The following is a 20,000-nucleotide window of genomic DNA, read 5'->3' as shown; positions in this document are numbered from 1 at the left end:
TCTGACTATATGTCTGTCTGTCTATCTGACTATATATCTGTCTATCTGACTATATGTCTGTCTGTCTGTCTGTCTGTCTGTCTGTCTGTCTGTCTGTCTATCAATCTATCTATCTATCTATCTATCTATCTATCTATCTATCTATCTATCTATCTATCTATCTATCTGTCTATCTATCTGTCTATCTATCTGTCTATCTATCTATCTATCTATCTATCTATCTATCTATCTATCTATCTATCTATCTATCTATCTATCTATCTATCTATCTATCTATCTATCTATCTATCTATATATATATCTGTCTGTCTGTCTGTCTATCTGTCTGTCTGTCTGTCTGTCTGTCTGTCTGTCTGTCTGAGTTCCTCACGTGTGTGTGGATGTGGTGTTGTTTCAGGAAGGAGAAAGCAGAAGGCAGCTCAGGATAAAGCTGGATTGTCCAGGGTAACTGTACACACACACTTATGTTTGCATTATTCCTCATTGATGGTGTGAATTATGATTCATGATTATGAGAAATGCTCAAATGTTTGTATATTTCTGTGTAGTTGCCTGACCTGAAGGACGCTGAAGCCGTGCAGAAGTTCTTCCTGGAGGAGATCCAGCTGGGAGAGGAGCTGCTGGCACAGGGTGAGGATCACTGCCTCTCACACACTGGGGGCTGAACCAAGAGCTGTTACCCATCATCCCCCTCTCTCTCTCTCTCTCTCTCTCTCTCTCTCTCTCTCTCTCTCAGGAGACTATGAGAAGGGCGTGGATCACCTGACGAATGCGATCGCTGTGTGTGGTCAGCCTCAGCAGCTCCTGCAGGTCCTTCAGCAGACTCTTCCTCCTCCAGTCTTCCAGATGCTGCTCACCAAACTCCCCACCATCAGCCAGGTGACACTCCTTCACTCCTTCCTTCACTCCTTCCTTCACTCGCTCGATTGACAGACTCTATCCATCCATCTGTCCGTCCGTCTATCCATCCGTCTGTCTATCCATCCGTCTATCCATCTGTCCGTCTATCCATCCGTCTGTCTATCCATCCGTCTATCCATCTGTCCGTCTGTCCATCCATCTGTCCATCCGTCTATCCATCTGTCCGTCTGTCCATCCATCTGTCTATCCATCCGTCTGTCCGTCTGTCCATCCATCTGTCCATCCGTCTATCCATCCATCTGTCCGTCTGTCCATCCGTCCGTCTGTCCATCTGTCTGTCTATCCATCCGTCTGTCCGTCTGTCCATCCGTCTATCCATCTGTCCGTCTGTCCATCCGTCCGTCTGTCCATCTGTCTGTCTATCCATCCGTCTGTCCGTCTGTCCATCCGTCTATCTCAATGTGGTTGAAACGCCAACACTCAATGTGGTTGAAACGCCAACACTCAATGTGGTTGAAACGCCAACACTCAATGTGGTTGAAACGCCAACACTCAATGTGTTTGAAACGTCAACACTCAATGTGGTTGAAACGCCAACACTCAATGTGTGTGAAACGCCAACACTCAATGTGGTTGAAACGACAACACTCAATGTGTTTGAAACGCCAACACTCAATGTGTTTGAAACGCCAACACTCAATGTGTTTGAAACGCCAACACTCAATGTGTGTGAAACGCCAACACTCAATGTGTTTGAAACGCCAACACTCAATGTGTGTGAAACGCCAACACTCAATGTGTTTGAAACGCCAACACTCAATGTGTTTGAAACGCCAACACTCAATGTGTGTGAAACGCCAACACTCAATGTGGTTGAAACGCCAACACTCAATGTGGTTGAAACGCCAACACTCAATGTGGTTGAAACGCCAACACTCAATGTGGTTGAAACGCCAACACTCAATGTGTTTGAAACGTCAACACTCAATGTGGTTGAAACGACAACACTCAATGTGTTTGAAACGCCAACACTCAATGTGTTTGAAACGCCAACACTCAATGTGTTTGAAACGCCAACACTCAATGTGTGTGAAACGCCAACACTCAATGTGTTTGAAACGCCAACACTCAATGTGTTTGAAACGCCAACACTCAATGTGTTTGAAACGCCAACACTCAATGTGTTTGAAACGTCAACACTCAATGTGTTTGAAACGCCAACACTCAATGTGGTTGAAACGACAACACTCAATGTGGTTGAAACGACAACACTCAATGTGTTTGAAACGCCAACACTCAATGTGTTTGAAACGCCAACACTCAATGTGTTTGAAACGCCAACACTCAATGTGTGTGAAACGCCAACACTCAATGTGGTTGAAACGCCAACACTCAATGTGGTTCCATCTGTCCGTCTGTCCATCCATCTGTCTATCCATCCGTCTGTCCATCCATCTGTCCATCCGTCTATCCATCCATCTGTCCGTCTGTCCATCCGTCCGTCTGTCCATCTGTCTGTCTATCCATCCGTCTGTCCGTCTGTCCATCCGTCTATCCATCCATCTGTCCGTCTGTCCATCCGTCCGTCTGTCCATCCATCTGTCCATCCGTCTATCCATCCATCTGTCCGTCTATCCATCTGTCCGTCTGTCCATCCGTCTGTCTATCCATCCGTCTGTCCATCCATCTGTCCATCCGTCTATCCATCCATCTGTCCGTCTGTCCATCCGTCCGTCTGTCCATCCATCTGTCCATCCGTCTATCCATCTGTCCGTCTGTCCGTCCGTCTGTCCATCCGTCCGTCTGTCCGTGCGTCTATCATCCATCTGTCTGTCTGTCTATCCATCTGTCGATCCATTCATCTGTCTGTCTATCCATCTGTCGATCCATTCATCTGTCTGTCTGTCTATCCATCTGTCGATCCATTCATCTGTCTGTCTGTCTATCCATCTGTCGATCCATTCGTCTGTCTGTCTATCCATCCGTCTATCCATCCATCTGTCCGTCTGTCCATCCGTCCGTCTGTCCATCCATCTGTCCATCCGTCCGTCTGTCCGTGCGTCTATCATCCATCTGTCTGTCTGTCTATCCATCTGTCGATCCATTCATCTGTCTGTCTATCCATCTGTCGATCCATTCATCTGTCTGTCGATCCATTCATCTGTCTGTCTATCCATCTGTCGATCCATTCATCTGTCTGTCTGTCTATCCATCTGTCCGTCCGTCTATCATCCATCTGTCCATCCGTCTATCCATCTGTCCATCCGTCCGTCTATCCATCCATCTGTCCATCCATCTGTCCATCCGTCTGTCCATCCGTCTATCCATCCATCTGTCCATCCGTCTGTCCGTCCGTCTATCATCCATCTGTCTGTCTGTCCATCTGTCGATCCATTCATCTGTCTGTCTATCCATCTGTCGATCCATTCATCTGTCTGTCTATCCATCTGTCGATCCATTCATCTGTCTGTCTGTCTATCCATCTGTCGATCCATTCATCTGTCTGTCTGTCTATCCATCTGTCCGTCCGTCTATCATCCATCTGTCCATCCGTCTGTCCGTCCGTCTATCCATCCATCTGTCCGTCTGTCCATCCGTCTGTCCATCCATCTGTCCGTCTGTCCATCCATCCATCTGTCAATCCGTCTATCCGTCCGTCTGTCCGTGCGTCTATCATCCATCTGTCTGTCTGTCTGTCTATCCATCTGTCGATCCATTCATCTGTCTGTCTATCCATCTGTCGATCCATTCATCTGTCTGTCTGTCTATCCATCTGTCGATCCATTCATCTGTCTGTCTATCCATCTGTCCGTCCGTCTATTATCCATCTGTCCGTCCGTCTATCATCCATCTGTCCATCCGTCTATCATCCATCTGTCCGTCCGTCTATCATCCATCTGTCTGTCTGTCTATCCATCTGTCCATCCATCTGTCTGTCCGTCTATCCATCCGTCTATCCATCCATCTGTCTGTCCGTCTATCATCCATCTGTACATCCGTCTATCCATCCATCTGTCCGTCTGTCTATCCATCCATCTGTCAATCCGTCTATCCGTCCGTCTGTCCGTGCGTCTATCATCCATCTGTCTGTCTGTCTATCCATCTGTCGATCCATTCATCTGTCTGTCTATCCATCTGTCGATCCATTCATCTGTCTGTCTGTCTATCCATCTGTCGATCCATTCATCTGTCTGTCTATCCATCTGTCCGTCCGTCTATCATCCATCTGTCCATCCGTCTATCATCCATCTGTCCGTCCGTCTATCATCCATCTGTCTGTCTGTCTATCCATCTGTCCATCCATCTGTCTGTCCGTCTATCCATCCGTCTATCCATCCATCTGTCTGTCCGTCTATCATCCATCTGTCTGTCTGTCTATCCTTCCATCTGTCCATCCGTCTATCCATCCATCTGTCCGTCCGTCTATCATCCATCTGTCTGTCTGTCTATCATCCATCTGTCCGTCTATCCATCCATCTGTCCGTCTATCCATCCATCTGTCTGTCCGTCTATCATCCATCTGTCTGTCTCTCTATCCTTCCATCTGTCCATCCGTCTATCCATCCATCTGTCCGTCCGTCTATCATCAATCTGTCTGTCTGTCTATCATCCATCTGTCTGTCCGTTTATCATCCATCTGTCCATCCGTCTATCCTTCCATCTGTCCATCCGTCTATCCATCTGTCCATCCATCTGTCTGTCCGTCTATCCATCCGTCTATCCATCTGTCCGTCCGTCTATCCATCCATCTGTCTGTCCGTCTATCCTTTCATCTGTCCATCCGTCTATCCATCCATCTGTCCGTCCGTCTATCATCCATCTGTCTGTCTGTCTATCATCCATCTGTCCGTCCGTTTATCATCCATCTGTCTGTCTATCCATCCATCTGTCCGTCCGTCTATCCATCTGTCTGTCTGTCTGTCTATCATCCATCTGTCCGTCCGTCTATCATCCATCTGTCTGTCTGTCTATCATGCATCTGTCCGTCCGTCTATCATCCATCTGTCTGTCTGTCTATCATCCATCTGTCCATCCGTCTATCATCCATCTGTCCGTCCGTCTATCATCCATCTGTCTGTCTGTCTATCCATCCATCTGTCCATCCGTCTATCCTTCCATCTGTCAATCCGTCTATCCATCCATCTGTCCATCCGTCTATCCATCCATCTGTCCGTCCGTCTATCATCCATCTGTCTGTCTGTCTATCCATCTGTCCATCCATCTGTCTGTCCGTCTATCCATCCGTCTATCCATCCATCTGTCTGTCCGTCTATCATCCATCTGTACATCCGTCTATCCATCCATCTGTCCGTCTGTCTATCCATCCATCTGTCAATCCGTCTATCCGTCCGTCTGTCCGTGCGTCTATCATCCATCTGTCTGTCTGTCTATCCATCTGTCGATCCATTCATCTGTCTGTCTATCCATCTGTCGATCCATTCATCTGTCTGTCTGTCTATCCATCTGTCGATCCATTCATCTGTCTGTCTATCCATCTGTCCGTCCGTCTATCATCCATCTGTCCATCCGTCTATCATCCATCTGTCCGTCCGTCTATCATCCATCTGTCTGTCTGTCTATCCATCTGTCCATCCATCTGTCTGTCCGTCTATCCATCCGTCTATCCATCCATCTGTCTGTCCGTCTATCATCCATCTGTCTGTCTGTCTATCCTTCCATCTGTCCATCCGTCTATCCATCCATCTGTCCGTCCGTCTATCATCCATCTGTCTGTCTGTCTATCATCCATCTGTCCGTCTATCCATCCATCTGTCCGTCTATCCATCCATCTGTCTGTCCGTCTATCATCCATCTGTCTGTCTCTCTATCCTTCCATCTGTCCATCCGTCTATCCATCCATCTGTCCGTCCGTCTATCATCAATCTGTCTGTCTGTCTATCATCCATCTGTCTGTCCGTTTATCATCCATCTGTCCATCCGTCTATCCTTCCATCTGTCCATCCGTCTATCCATCTGTCCATCCATCTGTCTGTCCGTCTATCCATCCGTCTATCCATCTGTCCGTCCGTCTATCCATCCATCTGTCTGTCCGTCTATCCTTTCATCTGTCCATCCGTCTATCCATCCATCTGTCCGTCCGTCTATCATCCATCTGTCTGTCTGTCTATCATCCATCTGTCCGTCCGTTTATCATCCATCTGTCTGTCTATCCATCCATCTGTCCGTCCGTCTATCCATCTGTCTGTCTGTCTGTCTATCATCCATCTGTCCGTCCGTCTATCATCCATCTGTCTGTCTGTCTATCATGCATCTGTCCGTCCGTCTATCATCCATCTGTCTGTCTGTCTATCATCCATCTGTCCATCCGTCTATCATCCATCTGTCCGTCCGTCTATCATCCATCTGTCTGTCTGTCTATCCATCCATCTGTCCATCCGTCTATCCTTCCATCTGTCAATCCGTCTATCCATCCATCTGTCCATCCGTCTATCCATCCATCTGTCCATCCGTCTATCCATCCATCTGTCCATCCGTCTATCCATCCATCTGTCTGTCCATCCATCTATCTATCTATCTATCTATCTATCTATCTATCTATCTATCTATCTATCTATCTATCTATCTATCTATCTATCTATCTATCTATCTATCTATCTATCTATCTATCTATCTATCTATCTATCTATCTATCTATCTGCCTGTCCGTCTGTTCATCCATCCATCTGTCCGTCCGTCTAATGGGGATGTTCTTTTAATTGTTATTCAAGCAATGTATGTCTCGTTGCCAACTTACATGCACTTCACGGATTATCACTGTTGTGTTGTGAATGCAGCTCAGCATGACTCTGGATCAGCTGTTGTTGCTGTACGGCACGTTATAGAGCGCCCTCTGGTGGACAAACTATGAAACGCCAACACTCAATGTGTTTGAAACGCCAACACTCAATGTGTTTGAAACGCCAACACTCAATGTGTTTGAAATGCTAACACTCAATGTGTATGAAACCCCAACACTCAATGTGTTTGAAACGCCAACACTCAATGTGTTTGAAACGCCAACACTCAATGTGTTTGTGGTTGAAACGCCAACACTCAATGGTTGAAACGCCAACACTCAATGTGTTTGAAACGCCAACACTCAATGTGTTTGTGGTTGAAACGTCAACACTCAATGTGTTTGTGGTTGAAACGCCAACACTCAATGTGGTTGAAACGCCAACACTCAATGTGTTTGAAACGCCAACACTCAATGTGTTTGAAACGCCAACACTCAATGTGGTTGAAACGCCAACACTCAATGTGTTTGAAACGCCAACACTCAATGTGTTTGAAACGCCAACACTCAATGTGTTTGTGGTTGAAACGCCAACACTCAATGGTTGAAACGCCAACACTCAATGTGTTTGAAACGCCAACACTCAATGTGTTTGTGGTTGAAACGTCAACACTCAATGTGTTTGTGGTTGAAACGCCAACACTCAATGTGGTTGAAACGCCAACACTCAATGTGGTTGAAACGCCAACACTCAATGTGTTTGAAACGCCAACACTCAATGTGTTTGAAACGCCAACACTCAATGTGTTTGAAACGCCAACACTCAATGTGGTTGAAACGCCAACACTCAATGTGGTTGAAACGCCAACACTCAATGTGTTTGAAACGTCAACACTCAATGTGGTTGAAACGACAACACTCAATGTGGTTGAAACGACAACACTCAATGTGGTTGAAACAACAACACTCAATGTGGTTGAAACGCCAACACTCAATATGGTTGAAACCTGAAACGCCAACACTCAATGTGGTTGAAACGCCAACACTCAATGTGTTTGAAACGCCAACACTCAATGTGTTTGAAACGCCAACACTCAATGTGTTTGAAACGCCAACACTCAATGTGTTTGAAACGCCAACACTCAATGTGGTTGAAACGCCAACACTAAATGTGGTTGAAACGCCAACACTAAATGTGGTTGAAATGCCAACACTCAATGTGGTTGAAATGCCAACACTCAATGTGGTTGAAACGCCAACACTCAATGTGGTTGAAACGCCAACACTCAATGTGGTTGAAACGCCAACACTCAATGTGTTTGAAACGCCAACACTCAATGTGTTTGTGGTTGAAACGCCAACACTCAATGTGTTTGAAACGCCAACACTCAATGTGTTTGTGGTTGAAACGCCAACACTCAATGTGGTTGAAACGCCAACACTCAATGTGTTTGAAACGCCAACACTCAATGTGTTTGTGGTTGAAACGCCAACACTCAATGTGTTTGAAACGCCAACACTCAATGTGTTTGTGGTTGAAACGCCAACACTCAATGTGGTTGAAACGCCAACACTCAATGTGGTTGAAACGCCAACACTCAATGTGGTTGAAACGCCAACACTCAATGTGGTTGAAACTCCAACACTCAATGTGTTTGAAATGCCAACACTCAATGTGTTTATGGTTGAAACGCCAACACTCAATGTGTTTGTGGTTGAAACGCCAACACTCAATGTGGTTGAAACGCCAACACTCAATGTGTTTGTGGTTGAAACGCCAACACTCAATGTGTTTGAAACGCCAACACTCAATGTGTTTGAAACGCCAACACTCAATGTGTTTGAAACGCCAACACTCAATGTGGTTGAAACGCCAACACTCAATGTGTTTGAAACGCCAACACTCAATGTGGTTGAAACGCCAACACTCAATGTGGTTGAAACGCCAACACTCAATGTGGTTGAAACGCCAACACTCAATGTGTTTGAAACGCCAACACTCAATGTGTTTGAAACGCCAACACTCAATGTGTTTGAAACGCCAACACTCAATGTGTTTGAAACGCCAACACTCAATGTGGTTGAAACGCCAACACTCAATGTGGTTGAAACGCCAACACTCAATGTGGTTGAAACGCCAACACTCAATGTGTTTGAAACGTCAACACTCAATGTGGTTGAAACGACAACACTCAATGTGTTTGAAACGCCAACACTCAATGTGTTTGAAACGCCAACACTCAATGTGTTTGAAACGCCAACACTCAATGTGTTTGAAACGCCAACACTCAATGTGTTTGAAACGCCAACACTCAATGTGTGTGAAACGCCAACACTCAATGTGTTTGAAACGCCAACACTCAATGTGGTTGAAACGCCAACACTAAATGTGGTTGAAACGCCAACACTCAATGTGGTTGAAACGCCAACACTCAATGTGGTTGAAACGCCAACACTCAATGTGTTTGAAACGCCAACACTCAATGTGTTTGTGGTTGAAACGCCAACACTCAATGTGTTTGAAACGCCAACACTCAATGTGTTTGTGGTTGAAACGCCAACACTCAATGTGGTTGAAACGCCAACACTCAATGTGTTTGAAATGCCAACACTCAATGTGGTTGTGGTTGAAACGCCAACACTCAATGTGTTTGTGGTTGAAACGCCAACACTCAATGTGTTTGTGGTTGAAACGCCAACACTCAATGTGTTTGTGGTTGAAACGCCAACACTCAATGTGTTTGTGGTTGAAACGCCAACACTCAATGTGGTTGAAACGCCAACACTCAATGTGTTTGAAACACCAACACTCAATGTGTTTGTGGTTGAAACGCCAACACTCAATGTGTTTGAAACGCCAACACGCAATGTGGTTGAAACGCCAACACTCAATGTGGTTGAAACGTGAAACGCCAACACTCAATGTGTTTGAAACGCCAACACTCAATGTGGTTGTGGTTGAAACGCCAACACTCAATGTGTTTGTGGTTGAAACGCCAACACTCAATGTGTTTGTGGTTGAAACGCCAACACTCAATGTGGTTGAAACGCCAACACTCAATGTGTTTGAAACACCAACACTCAATGTGTTTGTGGTTGAAACGCCAACACTCAATGTGTTTGAAACGCCAACACTCAATGTGTTTGAAACGCCAACACTCAATGTGGTTGAAACGCCAACACTCAATGTGTTTGAAACGCCAACACTCAATGTGGTTGAAACGCCAACACTCAATGTGGTTGAAACGTGAAACGCCAACACTCAATGTGTTTGAAACGCCAATCCTGTCTATCCATCCATCTGTCCATCTATTCATCCATCCGTCCGTCTCCCTCTCAGTGTTTGTAACTGTATTAAGTGAGTATTATGGGATGAGCTGCTCTAGTGTTTAAAGCTTCCACACTGATCTGCTCCACAATAATGAGAGGAATCATTTTGATCAAATATTTATGTCTGAACAAATGCAAATGTTTTGTTTTTCCCGCAGCGTATCGTCAGCGCTCAGAGCGTCAGTGACGATGACATCGAGTAGCAGGACCTCTGACATCACTTCCTGTCCACCGCTCTGCCCCGCCCCTTCCCATCCACTGAACGCACAGATGCGGATTTATGAAGCGTTTGGGATGAAATGTTCTTTTGTTGAATCTGAAATGAGTTTGAAGGTGATGTGTGTGTGAACGACAAGCATGACCTGTAAACATCCGTTATAGTGTGTGTGTGTGTCTCTTGGTTAACTAACGTTTGTGTTTAAGTTATTCTCCGAGGCTGAGACGTCTGGTGTGGAATTATGGGATATGAAGCAGTCTGAAGGTGCGGACTCGGGAAGAGTTCCTCTTTTTGTAAACTCCTAATAAAAACATCACTTGATGAATCAATGCTGTGTGCCTCCATTAATAATGATTGCAATTTAAAGATTAAACCTTAAAGTTCAGATATAAACACAGAATAATGCAGAGTTTGAGCATTAACTTTATTAAAAGAGCATTTATTAATCTGTCTTGATGCTAATTCTTGCTTGCACAAACGCATTTATGTTCATGAACACCATGTCAAATATTAAACATTAGTATGTGAAATGAACATTGTGTGGTTTACTTGCTGAAATGAGGCGATAATGAAATGGTGATTAGGGCGAAGCTGTGAAGATTGAAATCGTTAGCGTTCTTATTCTTCTTCTTTCGCTATTGTAGTCTACTATGGCAGCCCATAGAACCTTTTGCGGGATAGTTGTGTAATTTGGCACACCGATAGAGGACTGGCCCATCTGTCACTATAGCAAATTTGGAGTCTCTAAGTCAATCCCTCTAGCGCCACCACCAGTCCAAAGTTAGACTCATGTTTATGCTAATAACTTTTGAACCCTGAGGGATAGAGACAAAATTCTAAATGGGTCATGCTATTCCGCCATTTTGTTTTGTCCGTAAAACCTACTTTTGTGAACTCCTCCTAGGCCGTTGCTTCGATTTTTTCACGAAAATTGAACCAGACCATGCTGAAAAAAAGTTGTGGAATTCAAGTTGATTCGTAAAATAGTTTTTGATAAACTTTGAAACAAATTTTACGTAGCGGTTGTGAAAATACACTTAAGGCTATATCTCACAACGCTTTATCGTATTCAAACCAAACTTGGTTGGTCATCACAAGCATGAACTGCGTTTCATCGCAGCGCCACCTATTGGTCCGGAGATACAAAAAATTGCTATTTTTGCTTATAACTTCTGAACATTTTGTCCAAAAATCATAAAAGTTAGATTCAGGACGGCATGCCGAGTCGTCTGATACCCAATTTCACCATATCGGCCATTTTGAATGTTGTGTTAAAATGCTGTATTTTATGAACTCTTGAACGGATTGTTACAAAACTCGGTATGGGTCATCAGCTCGATGCCCTGAAGGAGCCTGAGAATTTTTCTCAAACGCTTATAACTTTGGGTGAGCTTGACTTATTTTAATGGGAATGGGTAACTTTTATCGTCTCCTGAATCCTCGCCGAGTCCAATGATACCAGACTCGCCAGGTTTCGGCCTATGGTTTGTGCAGCGTTGTAATTTAGCGCTTATAAAACATTAGCTGATATCTTCGAAACCACGTCAGAAGTTCGGAAACATAGGTCGGTAGCTAAACGCTAATGCCCAAATGTCAAAATATTGATAGTAAGAAGGAGTAAAATCCAATCAAAGTCAGGTGTCAGTCATTGTTTACGTGTTTTTTCATATTAATGTCTATAACTCCAAAACTAAATGAGATATTTTCACCAAAATTGGTCCGACTTTCCATCTCGCATTTCCGACTTTCCATCTCGCATTTCCGACTTTACTTACATCTCGCATCTCCAACTTTTTTTACATCTCGCATTTCCAACTTTTTTTACATCTCGCATTTCCAACTTTTTTTACATCTCGCATTTCCAACTTTTTTTACATTTCGCATTTCAACCTTTTTTTACATCTCGCATTTCCGGCTTTTTTTACATCTCGTATTTCAGACTTTACTTACATCTCGCATTTCCGACTTTACATAAATCTTGCATTTCCGACTTTACATAAATCTTGCATTTCTGACTTTCCTTACATCTCGCATTTCCGACTTTTTTTACATCTCGTATTTCAGACTTTACTTACATCTCGCATTTCCAACTTTACATAAATCTTGCATTTCCGCCTTTTTTCACATCTCGCATTTCCGACTTTTTTTACATCTCGTATTTCAGACTTTACTTACATCTCGCATTTCAGACTTTTTTTACATCTCGTATTTCAGACTTTACTTACATCTCGCATTTCAGACTTTACTTACATCTCGTATTTCAGATTTTACTTAACATCTCGCATTTCAGACTTTCTTTACATCTCGCATTTCCGACTTTTTTACCGTTTGTCCAAAAATCATAAAAGTTAGATTCAGGACGGCATGCCAAGTCGTCTGATACCCAATTTCACCATATCGGCCATTTTGAATTATGTGCTAAAATGCTGTATTTTATGAACTCATGAACGGATTGTTATGAAACTCGGTTTGGGTCATCAGCTCGATGCCCTGAAGGAGCCTGAGAAGTTTCGAAACAGCGCCACCTAGTGGAGATTTTTTCTCAAACGCTTATAACTTTGGATGAGATTGACTTATTTTCATGGGAGTAACTTTTATCGTCTCCTGAATCCTCGCCGAGTCCAGCGATACCAGACTCGGCAGGTTTCGGCCTATGGTTTGTGCAGCGTTGTAATTTAACACTTATAAAACGTTAGCTGATATCTTCGAAACCACGTCAGAAGTTCAGAAACACAGGTCGATAGCTAAACGCTAATGCCCAAATGTCAATATATTGATAGTTAGGGAGAGTAACATCCAATCAAAGTCAGGTGTCAGTCATTGTTTACGTGTTTTTTCATATTAATGTCTATAACTCCAAAACTAAATGAGATATTTTCACCAAAATTGGTCCGACTTTCCATCTCGCATTTCTGACTTTCCTTACATCTCGCATTTCAGACTTTACTTACATCTCGCATTTCAGACTTTCCTTACATCTCGCATTTCAGACTTTCCTTACATCTCGCATTTCTGACTTTACTTACATCTCGCATTTCAGACTTTCCTTACATCTCGCATTTCAGACTTTCCTTACATCTCGCATTTCTGACTTTACTTACATCTCGCATTTCAGACTTTACTTACATCTCGCATTTCCGACTTTACTTACATCTCGCATTTCCGACTTTACTTACATCTCGCATTTCCGACTTTACTTACATCTCGCATTTCAGACTTTACTTACATCTCGCATTTCAGACTTTACTTACATCTCGCATTTCAGACTTTACTTACATCTCGCATTTCAGACTTTACTTACATCTCGCATTTCCGACTTTACTTACATCTCGCATTTCAGACTTTACTTACATCTCGCATTTCAGACTTTACTTACATCTCGCATTTCTGAATTTACTTACATCTCGCATTTCAGACTTTACTTACATCTCGCATTTCAGACTTTACTTACATCTCGCATTTCAGACTTTACTTACATCTCGCATTTCTGAATTTACTTACATCTCGCATTTCTGACTTTACTTACATCTCGCATTTCAGACTTTACTTACATCTTGCATTTCAGACTTTACTTACATCTCGCATTTCAGACTTTACTTACATCTCGCATTTCTGAATTTACTTACATCTCGCATTTCAGACTTTACTTACATCTCGCATTTCAGACTTTACTTACATCTCGCATTTCCGACTTTACTTACATCTCGCATTTCCGACTTTTTTTACATCTCGCATTTCCGACTTTACTTACATCTCGCATTTCAGACTTTTTTTTACATCTCGTATTTCAGAACCGTTTACCGTTTGTCCAAAAATCATAAAAGTTAGATTCAGGACGGCATGCCAAGTCGTCTGATACCCAATTTCACCATATCGGCCATTTTGAATTGGGTGCTAAAATGCTGTATTTTATGAACTCTTGAACGGATTGTTATGAAACTCGGTTTGGGTCATCAGCTCGATGCCCTGAAGGAGCCTGAGAAGTTTCGAAACAGCGCTACCTAGTGGAGATTTTTTCTTAAACGCTTATAACTTTGGGTGAGATTGACTTATTTTCATGGGAGTAACTTTTATCGTCTCCTGAATCCTCGCCGAGTCCAACGATACCAGACTCGCCAGGTTTCGGCGTATGGTTTGTGCAGCGTTGTAATTTAACACTTATAAAACGTTAGCTGATATCTTCGAAACCGCTAGTCCGATCGAGACGAAACCAGCGTCAGAAGTTCAGAAACACAGGTCGATAGCTAAACGCTAATGCTCAAATGTCAAAATATTGATAGTAAGGGAGAGTAACATCCAATCAAAGTCAGGTGTCAGTCATTATTTACGTGTTTTTTCATTTAAATGTCTATAACTCCAAGACTAAATTAGATATTTTCATTTAAAATCTGATTTATTACAGAGCGACAGAAACGTCAGTGTTTAATCACATGTTTATTTGTGACATAAGAACATAAAAGAGGCGTTAAATGTGAATGGCCGGTTTCTTTTTCCTCTGCTTGAGTTTCTTCTTCAGTCCTTTTCCTCTCTTGGCTTCCGGATCCGCCGTTTCTCCTTTGAAGGAGGACGCTGGTGTGTGTTTCCTGCCAGGATTCATCCCGGAGTTCGGTCTTCCCGTCCTGTTCCTGAAGTCCTGCTTTGGCCCTTTGAATCCTCCGCCTCTCCGTCTCTCTCGTCCTGGAGCGTCCGCCGGCCGGCCCGGAGGAGTTTTCTTCTCCTTTTCCTTCTTCATGGAGCGCTTCACCCGGATCTTTCGCTCCAGTAATGTGGAGCCATTGAGTCTCAGCGCCAACATCACAGAATCTGGGCTCTGAAACACAAGATACAGTCGAATCTAAACACCGTCTGCGTGTGTGTGTGTGTGTGTGTGTCCCACTCTCTCAGACATCATTTTCCAGGACAGGACATGGGACACGAGAACAAAAGACGAGGATCTACAGTGATATATCTCTCCAAGTCTTTAAAAGGTGTAGTTTATTACCATGACTTAAAATAGTGTTTAATATGAGCTCTTAATCAGACATCGACTATGGAAGCTTGTTTTCCTCACAATTGCAAGTTATAAAAGATATAACCACGCAATTCTGAGAAAAGAATTCACAAATCCGACTTTCCATCTCGCATTTCCGACTTTCCATCTCGCATTTCCGACTTTCCATCTCGCATTTCCGACTTTCCTTACATCTCGCATTTCCGACTTTCCATCTCGCATTTCAGACTTTCCATCTCGCATTTCAGACTTTCCTTACATCTCGCATTTCCGACTTTACTTACATCTCGCATTTCCGACTTTACTTACATCTCGCATTTCAGACTTTACTTACATCTCGCATTTCTGACTTTACTTACATCTCGCATTTCTGACTTTCCTTACATCTCGCATTTCAGACTTTCCTTACATCTCGCATTTCAGACTTTCCTTACATCTCGCATTTCCGACTTTACTTACATCTCGCATTTCTGACTTTACTTACATCTCGCATTTCAGACTTTACTTACATCTCGCATTTCTGACTTTACTTACATCTCGCATTTCTGACTTTACTTACATCTCGCATTTCAGACTTTACTTACATCTCGCATTTCTGACTTTACTTACATCTCGCATTTCTGACTTTCCTTACATCTCGCATTTCAGACTTTCCTTACATCTCGCATTTCAGACTTTCCTTACATCTCGCATTTCCGACTTTACTTACATCTCGCATTTCTGACTTTACTTACATCTCGCATTTCAGACTTTACTTACATCTCGCATTTCTGACTTTACTTACATCTCGCATTTCCGACTTTCCTTACATCTCGCATTTCCGACTTTCCTTACATCTCGCATTTCCGACTTTACTTACATCTCGCATTTCTGACTTTACTTACATCTCGCATTTCAGACTTTACTTACATCTCGCATTTCTGACTTTACTTACATCTCGCATTTCAGACTTTTTTTACATCTCACATTTCAGACTTTCCTTACATCTCGCATTTCAGACTTTACTTACATCTCGCATTTCAGACTTTACTTACATCTAGCATTTCAGACTTTTTTTACATCTCACATTTCAGACTTTTTTTACATCTCACATTTCAGACTTTCCTTACATCTCGCATTTCCGACTTTTTTTACATCTCACATTTCCGACTTTTTTTACATCTCACATTTCAGACTTTCCTTACATCTCGCATTTCTGACTTTACTTACATCTCGCATTTCTGACTTTACTTACATCTCGCATTTCTGACTTTACTTACATCTCGCATTTCAGACTTTACTTACATCTCGCATTTCTGACTTTACTTACATCTAGCATTTCAGACTTTTTTTACATCTCACATTTCAGACTTTTTTTACATCTCACATTTCAGACTTTCCTTACATCTCGCATTTCCGACTTTTTTTACATCTCACATTTCCGACTTTTTTTACATCTCACATTTCCGACTTTTTTTACATCTCACATTTCAGACTTTCCTTACATCTCTTATTTCCGACTTTTTTTACATCTCACTTTTCCGACTTTTTTTACATCTCGCATTTCAGACTTTCCTTACATCTCACATTTCCGACTTTTTTTACATCTCACATTTCAGACTTTCTTTACATCTCACATTTCCGACTTTTTTTACATCTCGCATTTCAGACTTTTTTTACATCTCACATTTCCGACTTTTTTTACATCTCACATTTCAGACTTTCCTTACATCTCTTATTTCCGACTTTTTTTACATCTCACATTTCCGACTTTTTTTACATCTCGCATTTCAGACTTTCTTTACATCTCGCATTTCCGACTTTTTTTACATCTCTAATTTCTGACTTTTTTTCCATCTCACATTTCCGACTTTTTTTACATCTCGCATTTCAGACTTTCCTTACATCTCGCATTTCCGACTTTTTTTACATCTCACATTTCCGACTTTTTTTACATCTCGCATTTCAGACTTTTTTTACATCTCGCATTTCAGACTTTTTTTACATCTCACATTTCAGACTTTTTTTACATCTCGCATTTCAGACTTTACTTACATCTCGCATTTCAGACTTTACTTACATCTCGCATTTCAGACTTTACTTACATCTCGCATTTCAGACTTTACTTACATCTCGCATTTCAGACTTTACTTACATCTCGCATTTCAGACTTTACTTACATCTCGCATTTCCGACTTTACTTACATCTCGCATTTCAGACTTTACTTACATCTCGCATTTCCGACTTTACTTACATCTCGCATTTCCGACTTTACTTACATCTCGCATTTCTGACTTTACTTACATCTCACATTTCTGACTTTACTTACATCTCGCATTTCTGACATTACTTACATCTCGCATTTCAGACTTTACTTACATCTCGCATTTCCGACTTTACTTACATCTCGCATTTCAGACTTTACTTACATCTTGCATTTCCGACTTTACTTACATCTCGCATTTCAGACTTTACTTACATCTCGCATTTCCGACTTTACTTACATCTCGCATTTCCGACTTTACTTACATCTCGCATTTCTGACTTTACTTACATCTCGCATTTCTGACTTTACTTACATCTCACATTTCTGACTTTACTTACATCTCGCATTTCAGACTTTCCTTACATCTCGCATTTCTGACTTTACTTACATCTCGCATTTCAGACTTTACATCACAATACAGAATGGTGTATTCAGAGGCGGAGCAGAATGTGCTGTTTTCTGCAGATGCTGATATTGATTGACGTTGATCAAATGCTCATAATGACCTCAAACAGGACGTATCCGAAGCCCTTGCCCATCCCAGAGTCTCTGTCTCGCACCAAACGCACAGCCTCCACATTCCCACACTCCTGGAAGTGTTCCCGCAGCGGCTGCTCCGACAGATCTGAGACAGGGAGAAACTGTGAGACACTCTCACACACACACACACACACACACACACACACACACACACACACACACACACACACACACACACACACACACACACACACACACACACACACACACACACACTCACCGTATGGCAAATTCCCCACGAATATCGACCTTTTATGATCATGCTGTGGAAAGAGAAGGAGATTGATTATTGGATTTTGCCCATGTTCCTCTGCCTCAGCTCTTCTCTGATTATGGGATAAAGGTGTTGTTACTGAAGGCACTCACTCCGCTGTGCTGGGAGACCCGGTCCACTCGGATATGGAAGCCCGTCTGAATCTCCTGCCCGTTCCTGCAACAGTTCAGAAGCATTAATGTGTGTTTTATATAATAACTCAGAGGATCTGCAGAAGATGAGCGTACAGCTCCAGGGCTCCAGACGCCGCCTCCTCTGCTCTGAAGACCACATACGCGTTGATGTTCTGCTTTTTGGGATGAACTTTCCTCCTAAAGGGAGAGAGAATCGAGGAAAATTAATTAACAGAAAACAGTGTGTGATGTGGAGTGTGTGTGATGTGGAGTGTGTGTGATGTGGAGTGTGTGTGATGTAGAGTGTGTGTGATGTGGAGTGTGTGTGATGTAGAGTGTTTGTGATGTAGAGTGTGTGTGATGTGGAGTGTGTGTGATGTAGAGTGTTTGTGATGTAGAGTGTGTGTGATGTAGAGTGTGTGTGATGTGGAGTGTGTGTGATGTAGAGTGTGTGTGATGTGGAGTGTGTGTGATGTGGAGTGTGTGTGTGTGTTGCTCTGATGTGTGAGTTTGTCGAGTGTTCTGAAAACGTGTGTTTATATTAATATCACACTCAGACTCACTGGATGGCCGCCAGTTTGCGGGACATGGTCGGATCTTCCCGAACCTGCAAGACAATTACAATCAAAGCAGTGACGAGACAATCTGAGATCATGATGAGAGCCGCACACACACACACACACACTCACACACACACACACACACACTACGCTCACACACACACTACGCTCACACACACACACACACACACACACACACACACACACACACACTCACTCACTCACACACACTACGCTCACACACACACACACACACACACACACACACACACACACTACGCTCACACACACACACACACACACACACACACACACACACACACACACACACACACACACACACACACACACACACACACACTAGGGCTGAAACGATTCATCGAGTTACTCGATTAACTCGATTACAAAAATTCCTCGAGGCAAAAATTCTGCCTCGAAGCCTCGTTAAATTCCTATGACGCGCAGGATCTGATTCACACGGCCGCTGTTCAGTGTTCAGGAAGCTCACCATAGCGCGGGATACATTTAGAATTTAGTTCAGATTCTAGATGCCAGAATCACTATAGTAACTGCATGTTTTACACAGTTTATGTAAGTTGATTACCGTTCTCATAGCTGCCACACACACACACACACACACACACACACAGCGCGCGCAAGCCCCGAAGCCAGATCGCTTTCACTTTCGTCCTCATAAAGTTTGTCAAATAAATGCTTTTAAAACCTTGCCAGTTTGAACATTGAAGCGATTGTGCACTATTGAAAAACAACAATACGGAAAACTTCTCCGTTCAGTGCTCAGCTTTTTTCTGTGACACGGAGAGTTGAGCCGAGTCGCGTCTCTGACAACGAGCGCGCGCCCTGAAGGCAGACCTCTTTACACGTGAAGATCGCGCGCGGAGAGCAGAACTGATAGTAGAAAATCAGTAACACACACACACACACACACACACACACACACACACACACACACACACACACACCCTCCTCTCTCTCTTTCTCGCGCCAGTCAGACCAATCGTGGCAATGCATCCCATATGCTTAAACTGTTATGTAGCCACGCAACAATAATTTCAGCCTTCACTGTATTCACCGGACGCGATGTTGTGACGCGATTTTTCTAACGGATGCT

At 43.1% G+C, this 20,000-nt stretch overlaps 2 protein-coding genes across 2 annotated transcripts in view; one reads left to right on the top strand and one right to left on the bottom strand.

Moving 5' to 3' along the window:
• Positions 1 to 10,470, top strand: part of tomm20b (translocase of outer mitochondrial membrane 20b) — a 13,344-nt gene extending 2,874 nt beyond the window's left edge. The window contains exons 2-5 of the mRNA XM_079844215.1: positions 398 to 444; positions 549 to 630; positions 737 to 879; positions 10,087 to 10,470. Coding sequence (XP_079700341.1) covers positions 398 to 444; positions 549 to 630; positions 737 to 879; positions 10,087 to 10,131 — 317 coding nt within the window. The 3' untranslated portion in view covers positions 10,132 to 10,470. The remainder of the gene's footprint in view (positions 1 to 397; positions 445 to 548; positions 631 to 736; positions 880 to 10,086) is intronic.
• A 4,053-nt stretch (positions 10,471 to 14,523) lies between these two features.
• Positions 14,524 to 20,000, bottom strand: part of rbm34 (RNA binding motif protein 34) — a 17,573-nt gene continuing 12,096 nt past the window's right edge. Inside the window, exons 6-11 of the mRNA XM_079844849.1 lie at positions 18,872 to 18,915; positions 18,423 to 18,506; positions 18,288 to 18,351; positions 18,142 to 18,184; positions 17,888 to 18,006; positions 14,524 to 14,955 (exon numbers count right to left, since the gene is read on the bottom strand). Of these exons, the coding sequence (XP_079700975.1) occupies positions 14,611 to 14,955; positions 17,888 to 18,006; positions 18,142 to 18,184; positions 18,288 to 18,351; positions 18,423 to 18,506; positions 18,872 to 18,915 (699 nt within the window). The 3' untranslated portion in view covers positions 14,524 to 14,610. The remainder of the gene's footprint in view (positions 14,956 to 17,887; positions 18,007 to 18,141; positions 18,185 to 18,287; positions 18,352 to 18,422; positions 18,507 to 18,871; positions 18,916 to 20,000) is intronic.

Source organism: Gobio gobio, assembly GCF_949357685.1.
Source record: "Gobio gobio genome assembly, chromosome: 19".
In the NCBI taxonomy this organism is placed as follows: Eukaryota; Metazoa; Chordata; class Actinopteri; order Cypriniformes; family Gobionidae; genus Gobio; species Gobio gobio.
The sequence above is the reverse complement of the archived record's forward strand: the minus strand, read 5'-3'. Positions and strand labels throughout refer to the sequence as shown.